This window comes from Amphiprion ocellaris, chromosome 12 (assembly GCF_022539595.1).
Source record: "Amphiprion ocellaris isolate individual 3 ecotype Okinawa chromosome 12, ASM2253959v1, whole genome shotgun sequence".
NCBI classification, from domain to species: Eukaryota; Metazoa; Chordata; class Actinopteri; family Pomacentridae; genus Amphiprion; species Amphiprion ocellaris.
The window spans coordinates 10802105-10829852 of NC_072777.1; the positions used below are offsets into that span (position 1 = coordinate 10802105).

The following is a 27748-nucleotide window of genomic DNA, read 5'->3' on the forward strand; positions in this document are numbered from 1 at the left end:
AACATTCATAGTGAGGAACAATTATTGTGGAGCAAATGAAAAAGCCAGGATACAAAAAACAAATAACACAGCACTGTCCTAATCTAACTGGGTAATGTCATAGACTAGAACTCCAATTTTTCCATTTTTTAGGACCGTTTGATTTTTGTTCATGTTAGATCCTACAACACCCCCTGTCCTTAATCCCTTAAATCAGAAAAGGACCCAAACCTTGCTGTCAGTGTCAGTAGTTTAAAAATGACAGCCATCCACAGAAATGTGATCTGAGCAGCAAGTCAAAAGTGAAGGCCTGCGGTATGAATGGAGGCTGGACATACAAGAGACAAAGTCTGCTGAGTTCCCTTTGAGCAAGACTTTTATCCATCACCTGCAGCAGTGGACAAAGGTCAGAGGTCGTGGTGTTAATGAGCAGTTGTCAGTGAAGCTGAAAAAAACACAGAACCTTCATAACTTTGCTGAGATGAATAAAAGACACAATTTAGTGCCTTTGTTGTCCTGATGTGAACCTGAAGCTGAAGTCGTTCTTCATTTCTAGCTTCTTGTTTGTCAGTTTGACATTAGAGGCATCTTTATAGAGAAACAGTATCTCCCAGGTGAGCACTAAACCTCTGTGGAAAAACTGCTGTTATCTGTAGAATTTGCCAAAACCCTTAAATCATAAAAAGCATTGAAACCTCCTCTGAGGGAGCTGATGGTATAAAAAAGAAGCTGAAGAGTTCTTTCAGTGTAATTTATGGCACCAAATAAAATAAAGATAATGTGGAACTTTAAAGCTATTGTTGGTATTTGAAGAGTTTGGATGAAGAAACATTCTCATAGATTGGATCCTTCGTGTTTTGGAGAACTGTCGACTCGCTGGTTGCTCTGTGTCTCTGTGGTTTGATGTCCCGTTGTGCGCATTGGTTTTGTTTTAACCCAGACGGCATGCCATGCTCAGTCAGCAGAAGTGCATCCTGGGGTTTTCGCTGTAATTGGAAAGCTGTGATGCCACTGGCATGAGGCACAAAAACTATTTCACAGACAAATCCAGTGGGCAAATTTAAACTGAACATTTTTTGTCTTGTCCGTATAGTTTAGAAGATAACGTAATTGTTGCCATCATAACTTTAAAGAGCTTCACTGAGACACTACCAAACCCCAAACTATGTTTTTAAGCAGCGTCATTTTTGGGTAGATTTCCAGTTAATTCATCAACAGAGACAATTACAGCTCATACTAAATACACAGTTTGTCTTCTTTTGTTTGCTCAACTAGAAATGTGAGACAGTTATTTGACACTGAGTGCAAAGTGCAGCAAACATAAAGTCATTCATGACTCGAGACGAAAATGGATACCAATTTCAAACGGCTGAGTTAGTGCTATAATTATTTACATCTCATGCAGTTAGTTTATGCAGAGGGACAATGAAGCTACTTAACCAACTTTATCATGTATCTGCTGCGGTGAGAAGTGAACCGGTAGCGGTTTGTCTGTTGGCACGTTAGGCCACCTCTCCATCACAGCAGCAGTGGCCTACTGGTCCTGAGTGAGTCAGTCTGTCAATGAATATTAGCCTGTGCGTGACATTAATCAAATTTTATTACCAGTAACTCAGTCCAGTTGTAGTGTTTTGGTCCCAAGAGGAATTTGTCACATTTTGTCTGGACAAAAACAGCATTTCAGTCCAAAATGAGGAAAAAAATTACACTTTGAGATTATATAATTTCTCTGAAGGACAGAGAATAAATTTCTCCCTGGAACACAGAATTTAATGTGGTTATACAACAATAGAGAAAATATTTTGCTCTGGAGGTTTTTTCCTTATCGAGTAGGAGGCTGCTTTTGTGTCTGCCTACTGCATCTAGTTTTCTTTTTATTGGGTAAAGGTCCAGATACCAGGGGAATATGCACATCTGGTTTGGTTTAAAAGGGAAGTTAAGGGCTTTTGCATAAACCGAAAACTGTGCTACTTCTCTCTCCACATTCTCCACATACATTGTAAAATTTCTTTCCTGCAGAAGCCTTTTGCTGTGCTCAGCATTCGAGTTCAACCTCAAGAGATTATGTCGCATTGGAACAGCTGTTCCAACACAAATTAACATATGCTTTAATTTGCAGGAATAACAGAATCACAATACATTTACATTCGCTGTGTTTTCAGGTGCTTTAAGATTAGCTCTGTACCTTTTTAAAAATGCCCAAACTAAACTATTTGTCCAGCCCTTGGCTTGACATTTGCTCCAGTTCTATTTAGCACATTTCAGGAATTTAATCTCTTGTTTGTACATTCATCAGCAATAGCTGCCAATTTTTAGATCTGCAGTGGGTAGTACTTGAAGGGAGCCTTTAGTGTTGATGTTTTGTTGCTAAGTGGAGAAAGTTAAAACTACCCCCTTACTCACTTCAGTTTCTCTTAACTTCTCTGGCCTTTACAGTCCCACGAACGCCACCCAAGAACATCCAGGTGTACAACCCAACCCCCAACAGCCTGAACACGCGCTGGGAGCCTGCCTCAGGCCAGGTTCAGCAGTACCGGGTGGCTTATGCCCCTCTGAGCGGCGTCAGGCCCACTGAGACGGTGAGTAGCTCTCCCCAGGCTATTAAAACACGGACTGTTATTAATGGCAGAATTTGCCTTAAGGGCAGGAGAACGTGGCTTCACCCGAAATCACTGTGTGTTCATAGGGGATAAGGATTAGAGCAAAGAATGTCAAAGTAAAGAATAACAAACTCTTGTGATTTAATTTTGAAGAGTTCTAAAAATCTGCCAGTGATTTCAGGCAAATTTTTTTTTTTTTAGCACAAATCAACTTGTTGCAAAGTTGCCACTTGTTAGATGTGATGTGTCTCCAGGAAATTCTTAAGATAATTGAAATTACATTGGAATAAGAGGGGATTATCTCATTACAGTTATTGTCTTGGTTGTTTTAAGATCAAGAAGATATTATAACAGACAGGACTACAACTTATGATATTTTCATGATCTATTGGTTATTTTTGCTTATAATCAGTTGTTTATGAAATATAAAATTTCAATTTCCCAGAGCACAAGATGACATCTTCAAATATCTGGCGTTGACTAATAGTCCGATATCAAACTATACAGTGATATGAAACAAAGAAAGATCTTCATGTACAGAGTTGATAGATTTTCTACTGATTGACTAATCGACTTATTGTTTTAGAAACAATTACAGACAAGTTAAACGAGAGGGTTTTTAGTGGAGGTGTAGCCACAAGTCACATGACTCAGACTTAAGTCAGACTCGAGCCATGAGCTAGCAATCTTTTACCTTGACACAGTCAAAGAAGACCTTACTTTTCCACCCAGACTTGTGACTTTGCTTGGGCTTTAAATGACTTGATACCACCTCCAAGTTTTAAAGTGTGCAGCAAATCAGCTCTTCATTTTCCAGCTTATGCCACTGATTCAACAGCAGCCAATCATGCTGTGTGAGGAGATGATAAAGTGCTTTTGTGTTTACAGATCAGTACATAGGCCAACGATGATCCAGATGGTCAAATCAAGGTGTAAAAGCTTTGTTTGATTTGGTGATGTTAGGACTAACACATTATCTGAGATTTGGTACTTGACTTTGTTTTTTGACCTAGAATTTGTAGTTCTTGACTTGATCCTTGACTTGAGATGTTTTTGTAATGTCTAGGTTGATGTCTTCAGATGTTTAGGTATTGGCGTAGGAGTCGTGCACCTTACCTTAATTTGGACTTGGGTTTTATAGATCTTCACTTAAGACTTTTGGCTCTTGGGCTCTTGTTGCTTTTGACTTTGGACTTGTAGTTCTTGACTTGGCTTTTAGACTTCGAACAATTGGTCTTGAATTTGGATCTTACGTTTATCTTGACTTGAGACTTGTAGGCCTTGACATAAGATTCGGGGTCTTGAGACTCTTGAGTCTTCACTTGGGACTTTTAGGCCTTCACTTGAAACTTTTTGGTCTTTATTTGACATTTTTAAGTCTTGACTCGGAATGTTTAGGTCTTTATTTGACGTTTTTAGTCCTTGACTTGTCACTTTTAGGTTCATTGTGCAATTCATTGTCGTTGTATCTCCACATCTGGTGTTTGTTTTAACACTGCACATACAGCTGTATATTAAATGTGGACCTCATTACTAAAGTTTTCGCACTATTAAACAACTTTCATGGTTTAAATAATTTTTATCCATCTTCCTCTGCACATCTGATTAAACCAGTGAAATCAAAGTGGGGTAAATTCTTTCATCAGGTTGGTCTATTTCATGGAAACAACAGGTGGTCCCTTTTGGTCGACCCTATTTGTTTCACCACGTGTTTGTGTTGATGTTGCACAGATGTTTGCGTGGCAGTAATTATAGTAATGCTCTCTAATATGGAAACCATGACTTGTCAGCTTTTTGTATGTCTCCATCAGCACTGATTTCATGCACCAGTGCAAATATCTGATCTCAGGGAGTGAAAAAGGGGCTTCAGTTCCCCACAAAGAGTTTGAACTCTGTGACTGATTTGGAAATACTGCACGCTGGACACATCTGTGACTGACATCAGTGAAAAGCTCCTATGGTTGATGTTTCTGGGGCCATAAGGTTGTAATCTAATGAGGCTGTTTTGATGATTAGGATCCTTTGATGATCCTGTAAAGCTTTCTGTGCTGTATATTTTATTATCCCCTGCAGTCGTCCTTTCCTTTGTCTATTTTTTATTTTTGTTGTATTTTAGTTTAATGAACTTTGATTTTGTGTAAGTCGGAGAGGAAGATTCACCATCTCTTGATTATTCTGGGCAAATTTTACATCACAGGTTTATTAATTCAGTGGTTAAAGCTGAAGTATTTTAACCCACAAATGTACTCCTTTTATTGATATTTCTAAGAGGCGGAAAAGTTCTGGATGAATAAATGTTTCTCATTGGTTAAACCTAAGAGGTAACACCGAAAATTAAAAACAGCCCTTTAGAGTATAAAATAGAAAACAATGACATAATAAACCTATGTGGCTAAAAATATGTGGACACCTGAATGGTACACACAGATGTGATTGTTTAAGTTAATATCCTAAAGCCATGGTCATGAATCTGCTGCAAGAGTTGCAGGGATTTTGCTCGCATTCATTTGTAAGAGCATTTGTAAGGATCAGCACTGATGTTGGGTGATGCCGTAAGATTCTAATTCATCCCAAAAGTGTTGCAACAGGCCAGTCTCCCACACCATAACTGGAATCAAACATGTTGTTATCGCGAGAGGAACAAACAGAAATTATTGACATAAAGCTAGAAGTGTGCCACTGTCTAAATCAAAATGCTGGAGGATTAAGAAACCGGGAAACACTGTCCACTTACTTTTGGTCAGTTGTTAAAACTTACTGCTTTAATGTTTTTTTTTTGTTTGTTTTTTAAAAAGCTTACATTTCTTCTTATCAAATTCTGAATGCAGCATCAAAGCTCAAGACTTATCTTTAACATAATAATGAAATCTCACCAAAACCCTCTTAATTATCCAGCAAACTACATTGTTTGGCTTGATCACTGAAGATTATCTCAACCAGTGTGGTTCATTTCAACCCTTAAGACAGCGGTGCTTTTAGGAAATTACTATGTGATTAAACCTCCAGTCTAACGTAATTCACAGTGTTTTAAAGGGACAGTGTCCAATCCACTGGCCTTATTGTTGAGTTTACTGGTGGGATTTATCCCAGGCCAGTAGGCGTATATGTGTTTCCAGTTGTGGGATCTCAGCCACTACATCATCACTGAGGAACCTATTTCAAGGTCCAACATGCCAAAACCCTTTGAGTCCAAACCTCTTTGAGGTAGTTGCTTTAACCAAAACTAAAGCTTTAGATGAGGGTGGACTTAAGGTCAACCAGCAGATATATTTCTTGTGACATAATGGCACTAATTTGTATGACCCACAAACTGGCTAAAATGCTGAAAATCGATGCTGTAATAATCCCAATGACAAGAGACAATCTACTGTCACTGCTTGTCATTAGAAAGCCTGTTGAGCTAATTGTCTAAACCTGCTGTGAGCTGCTGCTGGACGTTACTCTCTTCGGTCCCTTTTTAGCAGAAACTGATTATCTGTCAGTCCACTTACTGAATAAATGATTTGTTTGGCTTATAACCTCTTTGTTAGTGTTTGAGGAAAACTTTGGCAGCAGGGTGCCTGGGAGATAACTGGAAGGGAGATGAGCAGTGAGGTCATTATATACAATTATCCTGCCAGATCTTTATGTAATCCATGATGAGGCTCATTTAAATAGGCAAAGCCTTCTCACTGTGGCTGTTGGATTGATTATTTATAATGACTATGTATTTTTGGACCCTTGTATTTCTTTTCCACAAAGATCCTGGTTCCAGGGAATACTAACAATGCCTTCTTGGACAACCTGATCCCAGATACTCCGTACTCTATCAGTGTCACTGCTCTGTATGCTGACGGCATGGGATCCCCAGTGAAAGGCAATGGCAAGACATGTAAGTACAACAACATTTTCTCATGCAGGCAGTGTATAGAATGAAAAGAATGACTCAGGCTCTCCGTGGTTTACATCTATGAGTCACAGGCAATGATGCATAACAGTTGGAAGTATATCTTAACATGCAAGTCGGTCAGATGTGCTGCCTTTAACAAATGATGGTGTCTATGAGGTATCTAAAAACAAACAGACCACAGTAAACAAACAGGACCCAACATACAAAACACTCAATAGTTTTCATTATTTAATATCCTGTAATATCAAGTATTAGTATAAAGGATTCCGTTCACTTTTTCATGTTAACATGTTCATTTTCTACCGCTTTACAAGCTTCATACATCCACATGACATCTGTTTCTCTTTCCTCATTGAGGCACACATACTGTAACATCCAATTAAGAAAAAAATGTTTTCACTTGTCCAATTTTCACAGACTGTACTGAAACATGTGTTAACATAATTACATAATATCAACTGTACATTAATTAAAGGGGAATTATGTAAGTTAAAAATAAGTTAATTTTCAAACATTTTAGAGAAGTTTTGTAACCGCTTCAGTGGTGGCCGATTGAAATTCCTATCAACTTTCAGATGTGTGCTTTGCTTCTGGGGTCAATCTGTGGTTTTGTTTTGGTTGCAGTGCCCCGTGCTGGTCCCAGGAACATGCGAGTGTATGATGCCACCACCAGCACCCTGACCATCGGCTGGGACCACGCTGAGGGACCCGTGAGGCAGTACAGGATCCTTTACGCTCCCATGACCGGAGACCCCATCACAGAGTTTGTAAGTGCATCTTGAGGCTCACTTACACTGATGACAAAGGTCTGTTGAATAGGAAAATTTCACCAGATAGCACTGACACAAACAATTTTACTGTAAACAATGCAAAGTTCAACCACTGCATTTCACAAACACAGACACACTTTCAAAGAATACTGGTATTTCAAAACAGGTCTTTGTGATGGCTAATGTGTGTCCAGGAGGAAAAACACACAAAATCTTTGTTGTTCCAGTATCTCAGATTTGTTTGGGCGAGCAACTGATTAAGTGTTTGACTCTCGGGTAGTTATCCGTCACATGATATACTTTTGCCTCCTCATTGGGGAAAATGGCTGATCTTTGTATTTTCATCACCTGACTCGACAAAGGATGTGCTTGTGAAGAAAAGCTGCTCTTATCTTTACATAAAATAAATGCCACACATTAAAAAAAAAATCATATGCACCTGTTTCATAAATTCCTAATGTTAAACAACCTAAATGGAGGCATTTTTGTGACGTAACAAAGCAAATGCATCAAGAACCACATATCTCAGGCTTATTCCATACAGTAATGAGAGATTGATTTCAGGTCATGATGTGTTAGGTTCTGGATAAACGTTTTTATTAAACTCTCGTTGTTCCACATTTGTTGTGACTTTCCCCTCAAACTATGTGATGAAGTCACATCTTAGGATTCCCTTGCCTCATTTAGGTTATAATTTCCGATTAGTGAGACTAATTACAGGCTCAGTGAAATAAACAGTATAATTTGGGGCATAATAACGTTATTAATAGTTGCGAATAATCAGTTGGACCGTTGATGAAGGGTGGATACGGCCCAGCTGTGGTTCCCCTCTGCTTGTTAGTGAAGCACCTGTTCCGTATGAGTCAACTAACTGCAGCAGAAGACCTCGATGAACTAATTTCTGCAGACGGGGACTGAAGGAAAACTTAGAACTATTGGATATGCATGCGATTTAGCATTTGTAACTCGTGTGGAAGCTTTGTGTTGCTACACAGCTCCTATAGTCCATATGAAAAGCAATTTTCTGCCACAGGACAAAGATTACAATGATTCCTTCCTATTAATTAGAGATTATTCTGCTAAAGTTTTTCTTTCTTCAAAATTGCTTCCAAATCTGTGTCCTGACTGACCTTGTAGACTGGAGTAAATAAAAGGAGAGACACCAGAAATGCACTTGAATTCACTGCTAGGAAATGTGGTTTCAAGTCAGTTTTCCTTTCAGAGCCCCCCCATTATCACTAATCGCAAGTTAGATTCAATCTGTGATAGTCATTGTCCTTATACCCTCGATTCTTATCTGGAAAAACTCTCCCAAAAACACATTTAGCATGCACTGGTCAATGAGGAAATACCAGCGTTGTGGGAAAACAAAGAATGTCCCAGTCGCTCTAAGTGTTTGGCCTGACCTGCCAATTACATGTACCTTCAAGGGAATCAAAACAAGGGAAAGGTCACTGTGTGAAGGATTGTCCGGATGCAAACACACTCATTTTGTTTAAATTTTTTTCTTCTGTTGCTGAAAATCCCTAACTCTGTGGTGTTTGGCTCCTTAGACCGTGGTTCCAGGAAACAGAAACAATGCCAGGTTGCAGAATCTGCTCCCAGACACCCCGTACAACATCACAGTGGAGGCCATGTACGCCGAGGGGCCTGGAGGGTCGCTTAACGGAAACGGACGCACACGTAAGGCAAACAAGGACTGACGCACAGCCAAGGTTTCTAGCACAGACACTCTTAACTGTGACTGTCGCAACGCGTTTCTGAGATTAAACCTCGTAATTCTGCTGATTTGGTAAACAGCAGACTTCTGTTAATCTTCAAAACAGCTTTGATGTCTCGAGAAGGTGATAACATTTTGAGAGGTAACAATACAATGATGGCTCCATGTGTACTATAGTTAAATAGTAAACAAGGTTTAAATAAGTAATTTACTACAGAGAAACTGTTATCTTACATTCAAACAGCAGAAATAATACTTTCCTGTATGTAATTATTTTAGGATAGCAAAGTTACATATTGATTGTCTGTGGCCTATTAACACTCCATTGTTTCCCAACCCAGCTACTCAGCAACTTAAACGGCTCTCATAGCGTAATCCACTTCTCCACCATACAATCAGTGTATTACAAACAGTTGACAGGTTTTTTATCTAAGAAACTATCGTCACATCCAAAAACTACTGCTTTACTGAAGATAAAAGCAGTAAGAGAAAGCTTCTAAATATATGACAGCATCAATGTCTTTCTGTGGTCATTCAGTGTGTTTCAGGCACTGAACCTGCAAACTCAGTGTTACGTGTTGCTCTCACTGAGCCTCCCGCTGCTGATGCAACAGTTGAGTTAAACGGGCCAACAGCTCGCAGCTCGGCTTGCCAGCAGCTCAAGAAAGAAGGAGACAGTGAAAATAAATAGAGTAGACTTGCGTTAGTCAACAGTGCCAACACATGTTAGCGTGAACAGTTGGGTCCACTGGGAGTCCACAGGAGCTGAACTGGGAGACCACTTGACTGGTGAACAGTAAGATTAGGTGTATAAACAATAGAAGGTCGGAGAAAGAGTGCGTGCCTGTTGCTTTCAGGCCTCAGTCCAAGTCCAGCTTACACCTCCCAGCTTGTTCTACAAGGCTGAGAAAAGTCTCAAAACTAAACACATGTATTATCAAGAACACATTTTATAAATGGGTATAAGGTCATTATTATTGACTGGAAAAGTTAAAGAATCTTACATTTAAGTGAGAAAACATACTAAACGGACCTACAGTGATCAATTAAGTTAAAAATGCGGCCTCTTGGTTGGCAGGTTGTCTTTTCTGGTTTGTGCTTTTCACTGCGGCAACAGCTTTAAAACCCAGTGTGCTCCTTGAAACGAAGCACGTAAATTAAGCTTTTCGTGGTACTGCTAGTGCTGGTGTGTGGAACCTGATGTCTACAGTTTGTTTAGAAGTAAAATGAGTTGCATTATCAACTAAAACTAAACTCTGTATCATAGAAATGCAGCTTTCAGAATTATTAGCAATTTCTAAGCTACAAATAGGGTAAATTAGAAGATTGAAGGCTATGCTATTGTTTTGTAAATAGTAGTTTTGTAATTTATGTTTTAGTAGAATTACTACAGAACATGACAGACTTTTTAGTTTTAAAAAGACAACTGTGTATCCAGTGTCCTCTGTTTTGATGTAGACATTTGAATGATGAGTAATTTATTTTCACAAATGCAATGTAAGGCAATATACAGACATAAGCAATTATTAAGCATTAGATTGAAATATGTAACATCTGATTCAATTTTTCAGTCTGGAGCCTTGTTATAAACAAAGACTGTGATATTTGACAACATTAGTCAATGGTGGCATTGACTGATTTTTACCAAATTCGTAGATAACACAGAGCTCTTGTATAAATAATCAGTTGATGCTGTGAAGAAAAAATGTGTAATTTCTTGAACGAGTAGCAGATTTCCCAATTCGTTGTTTTTAGCTGTAAAATAAATGTGAATTTATTACTGAGAACCTGGTTTAGTACAGCAACAATAGACTAGAATATCTGCGGATGAAATGGACATTAATACGTTTCCTCTCTGTCACAGTTGGCATGTCGAGCCCCAGAAACCTTCGTGTCTCAGATGAGTGGTACACCAGATTCAGGGTGGCCTGGGACGCAGTACCTGCTCCTGTTCAGGGTTACAGGCTCATCTATTCCCCTGCAGGTGAGTTGGTGTCACATCAACACACACACAGTTAATGAATGTTCTTCTCGCCTTGAGGGTGGATGTTGGCTGCAAATGTTGATAGGCTGTGAGCAGTTAAAGCAAAGACTAATTTCTTTCGTCCTTGTCAGATTATTTTATCTGGATCCTTTTTTGTATCCAGCAGAGGTCAAACTAAACAAAACAAACTCTGGTGTTTTTCCCATGAAAGACAATCAGGATTAAAGAAAAACAGAAACATGTTTTTCTTTTTTTGCATCTTTTAATCATCATGTGATAGCTCTGATTTATCTTGCAACCCCCAATTCTCTAGCCTAATTTCCTAAAAGTAATTAAATGAGAGAAAGCAAAACAATCAAACAAAACTTAAAAACAGGAATCACATTTTTTTACATCCTTACATCCATTAATTCCAAAGTAAATTAATGAATGAGTCTTTTTTTTCTACATGAATGTAAATATAAATATAAAAATTAACTGGAAACGCAATGTCGAAGTTTTAAACTAAGAAATACTGACTGTAACTGTAGGCCTTGAAAAGTCTTTGGTCATACAAGGTTTTTGCATGTGATTTTAGCAAAACCTTGCTGGATTTTATATGAACCTTGAACTAATTATCTATTTTGTTTACTGGGTAAGCCATCCATTGATCCTCTTACATCACATAATGAAACAATGGGGAAGTGGTGACAAAAGCGTGCTAAATGTTAGTATGTTAGTATTGTCTGTACTAGGTTTCATCAACATCTGTCACACTTTGGCCAGTACGATGATAGAAATAGTATGAAATTACACACAAAGTGGTATCAAAGAGTCTTGGTAAACCCTGAAGAGAATCTGGTCAGCATCTGTAGTCGTCCAGAGAGGCTACTTGTAACACATATTGTGAAGAGTTTGTGCTTGAATGAGTCCATGTTGATCTTGGCTTCTACTGCAAATTTCCATCTGCAAACTGGTAACCAGATAGTCGAGATCTCTCTGCAAACATTCTTTGATGTCCGTCTGCTGCCAGTTCTCTTTAGTTCCGCAATGACAACAACCTCAGTAATTACACATGACTCAGTCCTGCTCTTCTTACTTCTGTGCTGTTGTCCTTTCAGGGACAAACCAGCCCATAAGTTTCTTCGTGGGCGACGTGACTTCATACACTCTGCACAACCTGCAGCCTGGAACCACCTACGATGTGAAAGTGCTGGCTCAGTACACCACCGGCAGCAGTGATCCACTCGCTGGGCAGGGAACAACACGTATGTACAGTGACACTTACTCCAAATCTTAACACATTTTCTCATCTGTGGCAGATAGTTTTGCTTCACTGCTGGTGATGCCATCCTAATATCTTGACTTGTTTTTTGGAAGAGCTGACCTGAAACTTAAGATCCTGGACTTAAGTGGGATTTAAGTTTGAAGCTTGACTTTGGATGTGCAAGTTAAAACCTTCAAGTGTCAGTTTTGATTTAGTAAAAGTTAAAAGATCTAAGCTTGTAAATACATGACTTGAGACTTGTCTCAATTGACTTGAGATCTTTTTTATATCCCCTAAATGGCACACTCACGACACTGGTTCATGGTCCACTGAAACGTGATTAGAGCCGACTTCTCTTCTGTTGCAGTGGCAGCTGTAAGTAGAGTAAATAGCAGTGACAGACAATGAATGTCACCTGAGACTTTTTCAGTCCCTGTAGTGTAACAGATTTTGTATGTCTCACATCATCCCAACAAAAAGTCTAGCTTTTTTTTTTTAAACCTTCTTTCCCATCATGTGACAGCATTCACATGTGTGAGTAACATTGGTCTATAGTTGCACAGATCTGTGAGCATAGCAAAGTAAAAGACACTAAAAGATGGACAGCCTATATTGCCCCCTTAGTGCGACCCACACTCAAGACAACCTGTGTTTTTTCTTTTGCATGTGTTAAATAAGCATTTCCTCAGTTTCCCTCTATTTTAGGTTCTTTTATTGATGACTTGAATGTCGGGGTGGATGGTGAATGGGGGTTGTTTGTACTGTTTTATTACATTTTTTATTTTCTGTAAAACACTTTGTTCTGCATTTTTGCTTGGATGAAAAGTGCTATATAAATAAAATCTGATTGATTGATTAATTGATATTATACACAGCAACTGTTTCACATTCATGTGTTTTGGCCAAATCATAAAAAGAATTTATGACTTTATAATCATCCGATCTTATCAGACTAAAATACAGTGTAGTCAAAACCTGGCAAAAGGTTGAGGGAAAATTTTTTGCTTGTACCTACGTTTCCCAGAATGTCAACTGGGAGGCATTGGCATTCCAAACACGTGTCACGCAAAGTTAGTGTTGACGTAAACCAGAATAAAGTCTTGGCAAAAAACATATAATGTAACATTTGAACAAATGTGATTTTGCATTGTATGTCATGAAAATGATTTGATGACATGTTTGATTTGCGCAGTTTACCTGAACGTCACCAACATCGAGACCTACAACGTTGACCATGACAAGTTCTGCATCAAATGGACTGCCCACAGAGCTGCCACGTCATACCGCATTAAACTCAACCCAGTGGATCGTAAGTCTCATCAGTTTTCATTATTTTACACTTTTCTTATTTATTTATTTATTTATTTTTTTTTTTTACAGTTTTTCATACAGTTTTATTCAGTTGTCCCTTTACAAAGTATCAGTTAACACTTTATAAGCTTTTTTCTTATGCTCATGTTATTAATTGGTTAAATTTGGAGCTACAATATGGTAGTGCTGAAATGAGTACCGCAATCAAATGATCATCACATGAGAATTTGCTTTCTGGGCAGAACGCCACCTTCTTCCTTACTACACAGACATAAATGAAACCGCTACATTGAACAGTAAATGACATACATCCAAATTTCTGCAGATTTCTAGAGCAGGGCACACATGAAGTGTATGTAGTTTGCACATCGATGAAATATAAAATAGCAAAAAATGACCACCACAATTTTCTAGTCAATAAACAACAATCATCAACATTAAATGTCTTATTGTCTCCCACTAGCAGTCAAAAACTGAAACATATTCAGTTTATGGTGACTTAAAACTGAGTAAAGAAACTCAGATTGGAGAAGCTGCAAGGCAAAGCTTGATATTTTTCTGTTTTGATTTATGGATTTAAACACGGTTCTTTAAGCTAGAATATATTACAGGAAAGAAAACTTAACCACAAGTTGATTTGTTGTCAGAAATTCTTGATCAGAAATTTCTGTACCACAACTGCGATCTGCTGCAGATACATTAGATTCATGACTACACCTGAACACAGACGGCAGTGTGGTCCATTTCACAGCCACATCCTGATCTGGGGTGACTTGTTCGAAGCGATGCATGCGGTAATGTGTGAAATAAGACTCCCAGCAGATGTTTGAAGGCATATCTCCAGATGAGGTCATCTCTGTGTCCGTTGATGCTCCAGATACTTCACGGCGTTTAGCAGACTGCGTCAGCTCGTATTGTCTCTCAACTTTTTTCGATTTTCCTCGCGGAGCCTGTTTATGTTCAGCCCTCTTCCTTGTGATTATTACTCAAAGCAAGATGCAGGTTTTGGCCAGGACTTAAAGCATTCGACCACCAAGCTTTAATTGTGTGTCTGTTTGCAAAGAATACATCCTTTTCAATTACTTCAGGGTCTTTGATTCCCATCTGGTTCATATTCCCACATGGACACGGGTTAGCGGTAAAAGAGCAGGGAAAAAACAGAAAGGGTGCATCAATATTTAAGTATCTATATGGTAGTCATTAGCCATTTGGGTTGCTATGACTGGCTGCCAGAACAAATATGGGTCTAGCGTGAGACAGACGGTTAGTTAACCACTGCCAGAGGATCTCTCTGCTCGAGGGTCCATCCCAGTGTGATGCAGCAGACGCTCGAGTCAACAAATCATCAACTGTTTGTTCTCAAGTGGAAACGCACACAGCAGTCAGAGATGGTGGTGAGATGAGCAAGTGGAACAAAAGTGAGCATGAGTCTTCTGCATCAAGAGTTCCGCCATGTTTTAAAAGTCATGGAAACACTGGTGAGAAGAAGAACATGTGGCTGCCAGTTTTTTTAGGACACACAATTATTGGATATCCAGCTGAAATGTTTCAGGGATTATATTTTGTCAACAGCACTCCCTGTGCAAATCTGTGTGTCAAATCTTCTATCTTGATATATGAGGACCACTGTTCTGGAGTCGATCTTACAGAGAGGCATGTGTGTTTTCCCTCAGCAATTTAAATGAAGTGAGTTTGATGATAAGCTGTTGATATTACAGACCTCAGTACGATATTATGGCATCACCAGAGCTGCACAGAATGATGAAATCCCTCTTAGGTCATTCAGGCCGAACCACGACACTGAAAAGTAGCAATCGTCGTCTATGGCAGCTGTATCCGCAATAAATATGCTTTGTTTGTTTGCACTTACTGGAGCGCTCAGTGTAAACAGTATTATCAATATATCACTGCCCAGCCGCACAGAGATGTAAACATTTCAGTAGAAGGGTCATTGTGCATTTGTGTATCACAGAGATGTTGACAAGAATCTATGCAACACTTACTAATCTTTTCTTTTTCTCCTTTAGGAACAAAACAGAAAAAAAAACTATGAATTTTAAAGCCCAGAGGTGCACAAGTGCAGTTTCCTTGTGTGCTTGTAGCTTTAACCTGACACAAGCTGTACTAACATTTTCACAAGACACACAAATAGTTTTGTCATAACTTTGTTCGTAAAGCACTTTTCATATTAAGAATTTAAAAAGTGTGTCCTATTAGGTTTGTCAAAATACACCTAACAAGGAAAACAACATTAAAAGCTTCAGCTTCTGATTTTGTCTTACATAAAGTCACAATTTTCTGCCAACATTGGAACAGTTTTGGCTATTCCATGAGAGATTTCTGCATTTCAGCTTTTCTCTGAGCCCCTTTCACTAGTTTGAAGTGGATTGAGCGACAGGTGAACGAAAAGTTGAAAGTTTTTCACTTATTCGTCTATTAAGTCTGATCAAACATTGATCATAGTTCTGATAAGGACGGTAGTTGAAGCTTTGAGCGTCACGATTTTTTAAACATCACTTCCAGATGTGTATTAAGACATAAAAATACTCTCCTTGGAAGAATTCTTTGTGCCAATTAGCTCAATTAGCTGCCAAGGTATTTTATGTCCTTTCCCTCTTTGAAAAACCCAAAATCTGTTTATGTGCACTGATTTATGCATTGGAAGTTTCAAGTTTCTGCATGACTCATGTGCAAGTGAAGTAATAGACTATGACTGACTTTTTGTGCATCATTCTGCACAGAGAAGCTCATATGAAAAATACCTTTTTGAGTGTTGATGGACTTTAATGCTACAGGAAAAAAAAATGCTGAAGCTCTGACACCAAGCCATCTCATTACTAACACAAATCTACACAAAACTGGAACACAGCAACCAAAAAATGCTGAAAACTAAAAATTTTTTTTGTCATTTGCGAAACTAAAATGTAGGCTGAAGTTGCCAGCGTCATAAGCCAGCAGGCCTTGGTGTTAGTTTTAAAAGCCAGAAATGTAAGCACCTGGGGAAGTAATCTTTGAGTCATTAGTAATAATAATTGCATAATGCTATCATACCCCAGGAGATGCATATAATGAGTAAATATCTTAGTTTTCACCATGTATATTAATCTTTCATGATGATTCAGGGCTTAAAAACTATATAAAACTCGCTGGGTGTGTTTTACAAGGGTACGAATTTTCAGTCATCTAGAATGAACTCAGTGACTACACTTACAGAACATGAGTCAGTGTTTCCCTGTGAATGTAATCAACCCCTACCTGATTAGAAGGCATAAGGATTTATGAAATGATACTGTTCCTGTAGTATTTGAACAGATCAGCAGAGTAATGTCACTGGTTCAAAGATGGTTACAGGGAGCACTTGCAAGTACCTTAAAAGGAAGAGAAAATGGAATATCTTTCTTTGATTTAAGTCGTTGCACATGCTCAAAAAGCACGTGAAATGAAAGTTTAAAATTAAAGGCTCGATCAGACTGCGACTGAGCTGCTAATATGTGGTGTTTTTATTCTGATCCCTCTGTAGCCTCCAGCAAAGGACAGCATGAAATCACCATCCCTGCTGGCCTTCCTCAGTACTGCTTTGACGGACTGTCCCCTGATGCTCTCTACACCGCCACTGTCTTCGTTCAGACCCCAAATCTGGAAGGCCCAGGAGTCAGCACCAATGAGAGAACCTGTAAGTGTTGCATCTGTAATATGTGAACAGACTAGATGTTTATCTGCTATGCTGGCATTTCAGTTTGTCCAGAAAATTCCTGTGAATTCTTCCTCAGAGGAAACCAAACTTAATTCTGTTTGTGGGAGTGACAGTGTGTGATGGTCCATTTAAAATGAAACCAATGGCTCTCATGAAAGTGTTATTTAGTATTGTACTTGCAGTTCATAATTTTAAATGCAATCTGGCATTGTTGCTTCAGTTGTGATAAGTTGTCATCCCAATGGCAATACATTTTTTTCTTACCAAAGCATAAGACTTACTCAAGCATTCATTACGAAGGTAGAAATTTAATCACACACACTGTATGCGCTGACTGACATTGCCCATTACATTGCAAAACACATTACAGGTTGATGACTAGCTGGTCTAATAATGCAGCTCCCACATGTGTCAGTACATGAAATGAAATATTTGGCTGGAAAATCGTTTATGTCCATTTGGCAACAATGATAAGGGACATTTGTTTTTGTTCTAAAAGTTGGATTAAAATGAAATGAAACCTGTTTAAGACCTAAATGAAAAAAACGGTTGGATATTGAAGAGTAGAGGATCTGTTCTCCATGTTTTCTCACCACAAAATCAGCAGCATCTGCGTCACTGATGGAGAAAACAGGCATAAAATCACCTTTCGCCAGAAATTTCTAAAAGAGAACATGATGTAGTAACAAGCTGCATCACTCCAACACACCAGTCAGAGTGTGAACTGTGGTGTCTGAGACATGAAGCATGATTTAAACACTGAGTTGCATCATCTCACGGGACGGATCCAAAACAATGACTTCATCGTGCGGCGTGTTTAGAGTTATTCTGTATTTATTACAAATATGTTGATGACTGTTTTTGTTTCTTACAGTGGTGAAACCAACTCCAGTTCCAACACTCCCACCCACCCCAACACCTCCACCCACCATCCCCCCTGCATGGGCAGGTAAGTCTCTTATAGGCCCTGTGGTTGTTTGCATAGAGGTCAGTGGGATGCCGTTTTGAACAATAGCCAGTTCTCCTTAAAGCTTAAGCATGTCATGTATTCCCCAAGCATCTTTGTTACACATGTCAAAAGTATCTTACATTCATTCAGACACACGAACACCTCCAACTGGGTCCTTATGACACAGTAGCTTAAACACTCGATTTACATGTGAAATGTCGTGGCATCACTTTTAACAGAACACTGTCTTCCCTGAGCTTGCCGACCACAGTATGAACTAGTTAGTTTACATTGTGTCTTACTGCATGGTCTTGTTCAGCTGTTAGTCATGCACACTGCCGACCCCCTCATAGCTTTTGAGGCTAAGTGAACACTTTGGAATCTATCTCCAAGAATCATTTTCTCCCTTTATATAATTAAAAAAATGTGAACAGTTCAAACAGTCCAAAGCAAATGGATGACAAAATAAGATTTCAGCTGAATAAATCTCCTATCTGTCAGTTTTTCATTTTGTGTGGTTCACTCTTGAGACATCCCATATAAATGTAAATTAAACCGCGATACATTAATTACAGCAAATAGTTAGCTGATTTTCAACTTTAATGGGAGCATGGAAGTGAAGTGAGAGTGTTAGAACACCCCCCAGGCACATTCACAAACACCAGCCTATATTTCCCCAAAAGAACTCTCTGAGGAAAACATGGATCGTCCTAGCACTGAATGCATCTTTTCATTCAAACTCTGCTCTGATTGGAAACTCCTCGATGGCTTGAACGTTGACTCTTTCTGGATCTGATCTGTGCCAGAAGTGAATTAATAGCGGCCACATGTGCTGCTGGCTCTGCAGAGAGCACGAAGCTGAACACGCGTTAAGAACCAACAGCTTAGGTGCTGAAAAAGGAAGACGGAGCAGTCCAAAGAATTCTGTTTGTGTTGTTGGGTATTGTGTAAAACCTGTTTATAAATCTCTGACCAGGAGAAAGAGATGGAGGATTGCAAAGTGAGCTGCATCACATAAGGCAAAGATTATTTGAAGCTTTTTGCTGAATTCGATTTCATCTGAGAGGAACCCATTAACGAGAGCTAAACCCTTCTGGTGACCAAATGTTCCTTGTTTTGTTTGGCCAATATTTTTTTTCTATCAGTGAAACCCATAATTACTATACATGGCCCCATCACGTCATTTTTCTCAGTCGTTTTGTTTTGTTGCACGCTTTTCGCAGAGTTTTTTACGTGCTCCAGCTTGCAAGCAATAACCATGCCGTGTGTTGATGCCATTTTCTCTGCTGGTGTTTGCGATGCTGCCCTGAGGTCTGGCCGCTGGACTTTAAAGCTCCTAATTGACTTGTTTTCCTGCCTCAGTTTGCAAAGGTGCCAAAGCAGATGTGGTGTTCCTCATCGACGGCTCGTGGAGTATCGGCGAGGAGAGCTTCACCAAAGTCGTGCACTTCGTTTCCGGCATGATCGGTGCTTTTGATGTCATTGGACCCTCTGGAATGCAGGTTCGTGCTGAAAGACCAGGACAGTTGTGTGCCCTGATGGCACGCTGGGACTAACCTTTCTTATTTGCACAAGGAGCACATCGTGGTAAAACACATTAATAGTAAAGCTCAATAGAAACATGCGACGGAAGAGGCTTATAAAACATCTTCCCTGAATAAACTAAAATTAACTCAGATGTAATCAGTAACACCAGACAGCAAGAGAAATCAAACACGGACAACAACAGGTAAAAGAAGAACAGAAGGAAAAAACACTATAAATGAAAACAAGAAATAAAAGCTTTTTTGGCAAAGTCAATGAAACGGTTTCCAACTGAGTCTTGCAGGCATGTAAAGATGATTATATAGTGGCTTTTACACTGTTCCAGAGAGAGTGAGCTTTATATTTAAAGATATATTGACGCTAACAAGTGTGACAGTGACCTGTAAGAATATGAATCAACGTCTGAGAATTGATTGCAGAGGTTTTTGAAAACGTCTGATGGACTATCAAACATGATAAAAAATACTTTCAGTTGGATTCAAGCATTACTCATACTGAAGTTATTCAAAGTGGTTTCTAATATAAGAACCTTTCATGATTTCAATCATTTCGTCAAGGTGGGATAGATTAGTAGTATCCCAAACAGCCCTATAATATAATATAGGAATATAAAAGAAAAATTAAACTGGAATATCAAACTAAATACCAATCAGTGGATCAACTTTCATCAGTATTCCATGTGTTGTGTGAAAAAGGGATATACTCCAAACACTTTAACACTCTGCTTAAAACATTTAAAAAATACACGCTAGTGTAATAAATTTATCATGATATATCGTAATTTCCTTGCTTCTCTTCTTAATATATTTGAGTCACGGAGCCAAGCATGTGTTTCAATGAAAAATACATCTATTAGGTTTATATTATTAGCTTGTTTGACATCCCCTCGGGCAGTTTGGGCAGTTTTTCCAGAATCCTCAAAGAGTGTTTGGTCCATCTGGATCAGAAAAATATTATTTTCTGCACAATAAAGAGATTTTTTCCCATTCATTTAACCCAAGTTATGACCTTGTTTCTAATCCAAAGAAGATGGTAAAGACACACGTCTCTATACTCTCCCTGCCTGTGAGATGTAAAGTGAAATGCTTTACTATGCAGTATATTTATTGAAATCAGGGATCAGCAATTTCTTTTAATTGTGGTACCCTTTGTCAGAGTTTTTGGGGCCAGTTATTTTGTGAATCATGAAAATGAATTCATGAAACCGTATTGTGATCAAAATGTCCGTTTATAGTTCTTTAGTAGAAAAATAATATAATGCTAAATATATGTATAAGTTGCTGTGTAAACAAGAAAATTAAACTCTTTGGGACACATATTTTTGCTAGAGGGCCTGATTTAGTCCACTAGTCATTATTTGCTCACTTTGGATCTGTAATGTCATTTTTGATTTTAAAAAATTTTTAATACATTAAATTAAATATGGTGTAATGCACAGCTAATATACAGAAAAGGAGAGAAATTAACTTCTGAAAAACAAAGTTAATTTAGTTTCATGATAATAAATGTTAAATTTTCTTATATCATAATATCTTTATACACATATGAATATATAGTCACTCAGCAGTTCTTGGTTGGATTCCATTTTTTTTTTTTTTTTTGTCGGTACTTAGCAGTTTTGTCACTACATCTGAGCAATAAATCGATTTCAGATCAATACTATGATTTTAAAAACTCCAATTACCAAATCGCAAGGGCTGCAATTTAGGACATATGTTATGCAACATGTCTGATTCAGTGGTTTTACGATTTCATGCCGTGGTAATGCTCCATCACATGGTTTGAATCTGTTACACAGTAAATATTTAACTGAACGTTGCCTGTTAGAAAAAAATCGATTGCAAACCAAATGCAGCCTGTCAGAATAATAGCAATCACATATTTTCCCTAAGTCGTTCAGCCATATTACTGCTGTGTAGTTCTTCGTTGTTTCTCATATTCTAATCATATTCCTCCTATTTCTCTTTGCTCTCTATGTGTGAAACTTGAAGCATTTCTGTCTTTGATTTAGGAGAAATTTCTCCTCCATTGTTTTATCACTCTGATAAAATAATCTGTTATTTGTTTTCCTTATTAAAGTTAAATGTAGTCATATTCTGTGCTGTGATGAAGCATCATTGTTATGAATTTCCTTGCAGGTGTCATTCGTGCAGTACAGTGACGACGCAAAGACCGAGTTCAAGCTGAACGCTTACCAAGACAAAGGTGTCGCCATGGCCTCACTTTATCACATTCGCTACAGAGGAGGAAACACCAAGACAGGTTTGGTCACATGCTGCATGACACAGTGACAGTCAGACATCCAGCAGCTGTTGTTCTGACAGTTTTCTTTTGTTAAACAGGAGTGGCGCTGAAGCACACATATGAGAAGGCCTTTTCTGTTGAAAACGGGATGAGGAGGAATGTCCCTAAGGTGGTTGTAGCGATCACAGATGGACGCTCTCAGGACGAGGTGAAGAAGAGTGCCGCCAAACTGCAGCATGCAGGTAACGGACGACTAGAACGATCCATCACCTGAACATCCCACATCTCAGTAGCTTCACATTTTAAACTGCTGATGTGCAGAATATTTTCAACCAGGAGTTTTTCCCATTTTCTGGATGACTGATTTTGAAGCAGCTGTTTGGCAGTAAAATGCTAAAAACAAACTATTTACAGAGTAAAGACAAACAGCCTGTACCAGACTGAATTATTGAACCACCCTGTATAAAATTAAATCTGATTTATATTGCTGTTTTTGGATCGTTTCACTCACTAAGAATCGAGTGCTGCTCGAGGCACACATCATACTGATGAACTGTTTCCTACCAATCAATCTGTTGTCATTTGTCTTGTCCTCAGGTTACAGTGTTTTTGCCATCGGTGTTGCTGATGTGGATTTCGTCGAGCTGCAGGAGATTGGCAGCAAACCCAGCGAGAGACACGTCTTCGTCGTGGACGACTTTGATGCTTTTGACACCATCAAAGAAAACCTGATTACCTTCATCTGTGAAACCGCAAGTTCTTGTTAGTTTGTTCATCGTGCTTGGAAAATTGAAGAATAGCCAGAGAAGTTTCAGTTTTGTTCAGATGATGAATTTGTGGTGATGTGTCGTAACTTTCCTTCTTTCTCCTCCACAGCATGTCCTTTGATTTTCCTGAATGGATTTACTTCACCTGGTAAATGCAAATTATTTTTGGAAAAATCTGCAGAATTTTCCACAAACCGATATTCACTGCTGCAATGAATTCCTCCATTAAAGAACTGATTTGTTGTTTCAGGCTTCAGGATGCTCGAGGCTTTCAACCTGACAGAGAAAACCTACAGTTACACCAAAGGCGTCTCCATGGAGCCAGGCTCCTTCAACAGCTACACTGCATACAGACTTCACAAGAACGCCTACCTGACTCAGCCCACTACGTGAGTTTCAGAGAGCAATGTAGTTTTGTCTTTATGATGGGTCAGTGTATCCGTTGGCTGGAAAAACAATCATGTGTATCTTTATTCTTTGCGTTCACACTCTTCCAGATAAACATTTGCTATTGCAGTTGATATGCACATGTAATTTTACGTGGAAGCACCTCTAAAGGCCTAAGTTACCTCTCATAGAAATGCACTGCAGCAGGCAGAGCAGGAAAACTTCACGTTATTTTACTTGGAAATTACACTCAACTCACAGTTTCAGCAAATAGTGTCTTAAACCTGAATGGCAAACCGAGAAATGTGGTTAAAACCACCAGGATATGTTGTAGCACTTCATTATTTTACCAACATATCATTCATGACTGAAAGGTCCACATGTTAAACAGCTACAGAAAGACAAGGTTCCTTTACACTTTCACATTAGTTTCTGCTCCTCTGGCTTTCCCGTCTCACAGCAAGGTCTCATATTGTTTTCTTTTATCTGAGTTTCTGAATAGCTTTAATAAGACACTGTAAACCTTTCTATTCATATACCACATTTAATAGTAAACTTTGTCTTTTCCCAAACATAATACAAGACATATTTTGTTTGCATTTACCAATTATATTTCTGTTGGGCCTTGAGCTTTTATTACGAGACTCAACAGATGGGCTGTTGGAGGTGGATATTAGCTATTGACTTAATGCCTTTCAGCAAATAGGAAACGCTTCAGCCTTGTAATTTTGTTTTTTGAACTTCTTGTCTACACCAGAAGTCATGTTGTGTCTCATTGTGCACAGTAACATCTGTTTCTTTTGATCACTTTGTGCCTGTGTTTGATCAAGCATGTGGCCAGTTCTATAATATAATACACAACTGAGGGACTGACAGAGCAGGAAGACAGTTAGAAACTCTGTCTGATGAGCAGCATCCTCTATTTAGTCGCAATACTCAGTTTGTTTCTCCTGCACAGTGCTGGGTTCAGCTGGTTGTTACTGGTATTGTAGTGGTGCTTAGTGGTCAGAATGGGTTTGTATTTGAATTTATAAAAGCATAAAGAGACCAAAGGTTGTCTGAATGTTTGTTCAGAACGTATGTAAACACAAATTTCTTCTCAGCTACCGAGTAGTTCTCCTTAGTATCATGAAACATTTTGCCCAGCAGCATTAGGACCGTTTGAGCTCATTCTCTGTATAAACCGGGTCAGTGGATTTACAACACTCGCTGAGGTCAGACTCAGCTGCAGGTCATGACACAGTTCACCCTGCCTGTAAAACGACTTCTCACTTAATTCTGAGAGCTGTTTCACACAACGAGCCTCCGTCAGGCCACTGTGTGCAGACGCAGCCACAAACTAGAGTGTTAATACTGGCCAGCACCCAACCAGCCTCCCATATCCAAAATATCACATGCAACACCAGAGTGATGGAAAACAGCAGTCTGACTGTTTACCAAGACTTTCCAGAATGTGTAGTGACATCAGGGGGACAAATGGGAAACATCCTGCTACGATACAAAAAAAATTAACCAATGGAGAAGAAAGTATGAAAATCACCTCTAGCAAGAGCAGCAACTAAAGTACAGTTAGTAATATATGTGAATCATATTAGGTTTTTAGGCCCAAAATTGACCCTGGAAACAGCATTTAAGGAAGTACTTTCAGATTTCAAATAATAAATAGACTCTGTAGTTTCTCTACAGAGTCTATTTTGTAGCTGTTCTTAAACCGTCTTCATCCTAATCTTCATTAGGAGATAAAAAAATGTTTTTTTCAAGTCTGTAAAAGAAAATTAACCTCTTTTAAACAACCAAGATCAAAAAGTCAAAAAGGGCTCTGAAAAGTGGAAGTTTGGTCATCTGCTGTTGACGATCACGTTATAAAATGAAAAGCTCCAGAACAACTACAAAAATGGATCTCGCAAGTCATAGATTTTCAAAGCAAACACAAAAATGTAATGTAAATGTGACTGAGTTAAAATAGCTCAATGCACAATGACAGAAATAAAGTTCTGTACTCTCTGGGTGACAGATATAGGAAATGTGTTTGTAAATAGATATATTTAAAATAATAAGATGTTATCTAAATCATTTTTTATCTGTCTTCTATTTCAATCCTGGTCCCAGAGGGCCTTTACTCTACATCACGTTCCCAATTTCTAGATTAAAACATGTTTAATCTTCAGTAAAGGGAGGATATGCAACTATTAACACTGTTGAGCAATTCATAAGTGAGTTTTTTTTCCAGATGTTCTGCAGCTGCAATGGATTGTGGTCAAACAATCTGTTGAAAAGAAGTGTTAAAATAGATAACCAAGTGTCACGACAGAGGACAGCTCACAGTCTGACAACCCAAAGGTCATTCTGAGTATTATCTTGAACAATAAAGCAATGATTTATTAACCGTTAATGGCTTACAAACCTTTTACATATGGCAATTTATTTTTCACTTGTGCCCTGTATGAAAGCATCTGTATTCATTCTGTTTAATGGGTCACCTGTTGTCATTTCACCTGCTGTACAGATGTTCTAAATAGTAAAGTCGCAGCTCTTGTCACCCACCTAAGACATTGGTATCACATCATATGTATCCTCTTTCCTTCCCTGAAACCCTCCTGACCACAGTCTATAACTCTTAGCCAATTTGACTTGATCCAAGACTCTTCAACGCTCAGCCGCTTCATCTGAATAATGAATGAATCTAACATGCTGTCGTTGTGCTCCCTGAACAGAGAGATCCACCCAGATGGTCTTCCCCATGCCTACACCATCATCATGATGTTCCGCCTCCTTCCTGACACGCCCACCGAGGCCTTCGACATCTGGCAGGTGTCAACCAAAGATCACAAGCCAGAGACCGGCGTCACTATTGACCGTAAATATCATCCTCTATTCTTACCCTCTGATGGTAAAAACAAGGTTGCTGTCATGAAAAGCCAGCGTAGAAACGTGTTATGTGGAGCAGCTGCACCGTATTGTGTAGTATCTGATCGCAAAGTGGGCTGAGTGGTGTGTAGTGAGCCAGCTGTGCCCTCTGGCTCCTTCGGTCTCAGCTGATAACCCAGCCCTCCTCTTCACCACAGAAGTGTCATGTCATCGAGCTCAGCTGGCTGTCGTAAAGCCACAGTCAGTCCGTCAGCAGGGCTCTCCGCTGGGCTTCAGCAGAAATGCTCCAGTGTCGAACACTGGTAGTCTTGAACAATAACTGTTGGATGACGTCAAGGCTCAGATCCTCCACAGAGAGAAGAAAGCACTGCATGATAAAAGGCATAGTTTGAAATCATGATCATGCTTTTTGTCAGAGAGTTATACAAGAAGACAGACAAAACGAAAGTTGTTCCTCCATGTTTCCAGTCTTGGTGGTAAGCTGAGCTAACCGTCACCTATGGTTAGCTTTATATTAAATTAACAAAGGTGTGACGGGTTCAGTCGCAGCATACAGGTGACGTAGTTTACATGAATGAAACTGTACTAACTTTGTGATCAACACACTGTGTTCTAAAAAGGCTTTACAGCTTTTAGTGGAAAGTTTTCAGTGTCAAGCATCAAGGTTCTGTTTTCATTAGCAGTAAATGAACACAGCTCTGTTATGGCTAAGAATGGACAGTAAACAATGAAATAAGGCTGAGACCTGGGGGTAGAAACATGGAAAAGCCACAGATATTTAGGGAGAAGCCACTAAATTATTAAAACCTGAACACAGAGCGACTTTAAGGAGATCCAGCGCAGTGTAGGTGCTGATCTCATGCTATGAAGCTGCAATGGAAACACATACAGCTGCGATTTTGGTAAAATGACAATACTACTGAGGGCCAATTCGAAAACCCTGTAACTCTCTGCTAGAATGTCAAACTTCTGCTTTACGATGGTAAGGCATTTCTGATTTCAGACTTTATCCTTATAATATTATGTGTTTGCATTTGTTAAGTGCAGTGGATGATGCCCAACTCTTTCATCAAAATTTTCAAGCATATAAAAAGACTTTTAATTTGGTTGATAAGGGCATGTTTGAGCCAAAGCTTAGACCCTTGAAAGCCATACAGACATAATATTTGTAAAATCAGAAACGTTAGAGCATCTGTCCGGCAATAAGAGTTTAATAAAAATTGACTTCCACTATGGAAAGTGGTGGATCCAGTGTGTTAACAGTTAGAATATGTTGCCATGTTCTGCTTTAGTTTTTTTTACCAACATTAATTTAATCTGTCTCTTGCAAGTTCTCCAACTTTATGGAAGTAACAAAATGCAGTCATATAATTAATATATCAAACTGTAGTGTCATGTGTACATTTGTACTTGTCATAGGCTCAGATAAGATATTTGAACCCCAACTCATAAAAATAACGAGTATATAAATCTACACTTGCTGCTCAATTCAGGTTTATTCATAGTCGGAGCTATGCACAATGAAAATACACTTTACTTGTCAGCACCTTGAAACACTTTCTGCTTCTAATGTTCCCAAATAACTGTAGAAGGAGATTGTGTGAAAAGAATTCCAGGATTACGGCTTTCTTGCAAGAGTTTAGCACTTTATCACACTTTGCTTCAAGAAAGCAAAGCAACTCTGACATCTTCAGTTATGAAACGTCTGAATCAGCTATAATAAACTCTAAAAGGCCATTATGGTAAAGGGGTTGCTTGCTGGTCACACTTCTTTGATTGCTCTTTTTATGAGTAC

At 38.8% G+C, this 27748-nt stretch overlaps 1 protein-coding gene across 3 annotated transcripts in view; it reads left to right on the forward strand.

The window, feature by feature from the left end:
• The window catches only part of col12a1b (collagen, type XII, alpha 1b), a 155239-nt gene that overhangs the window by 91085 nt on the left and 36406 nt on the right, over positions 1-27748 (forward strand). For all 3 annotated transcript variants that reach the window (XM_035955996.2, XM_023287660.3, XM_035955995.2), the window contains 16 exons: positions 2416-2558; positions 6321-6450; positions 7093-7235; positions 8792-8921; positions 10823-10942; positions 12043-12189; positions 13381-13497; positions 17020-17172; positions 18068-18142; positions 19505-19644; positions 21826-21949; positions 22030-22173; positions 22529-22693; positions 22808-22846; positions 22949-23087; positions 25800-25942. In XM_035955996.2, coding sequence (XP_035811889.2) covers positions 2416-2558; positions 6321-6450; positions 7093-7235; positions 8792-8921; positions 10823-10942; positions 12043-12189; positions 13381-13497; positions 17020-17172; positions 18068-18142; positions 19505-19644; positions 21826-21949; positions 22030-22173; positions 22529-22693; positions 22808-22846; positions 22949-23087; positions 25800-25942 — 2052 coding nt within the window. The remainder of the gene's footprint in view (positions 1-2415; positions 2559-6320; positions 6451-7092; positions 7236-8791; positions 8922-10822; positions 10943-12042; positions 12190-13380; positions 13498-17019; positions 17173-18067; positions 18143-19504; positions 19645-21825; positions 21950-22029; positions 22174-22528; positions 22694-22807; positions 22847-22948; positions 23088-25799; positions 25943-27748) is intronic.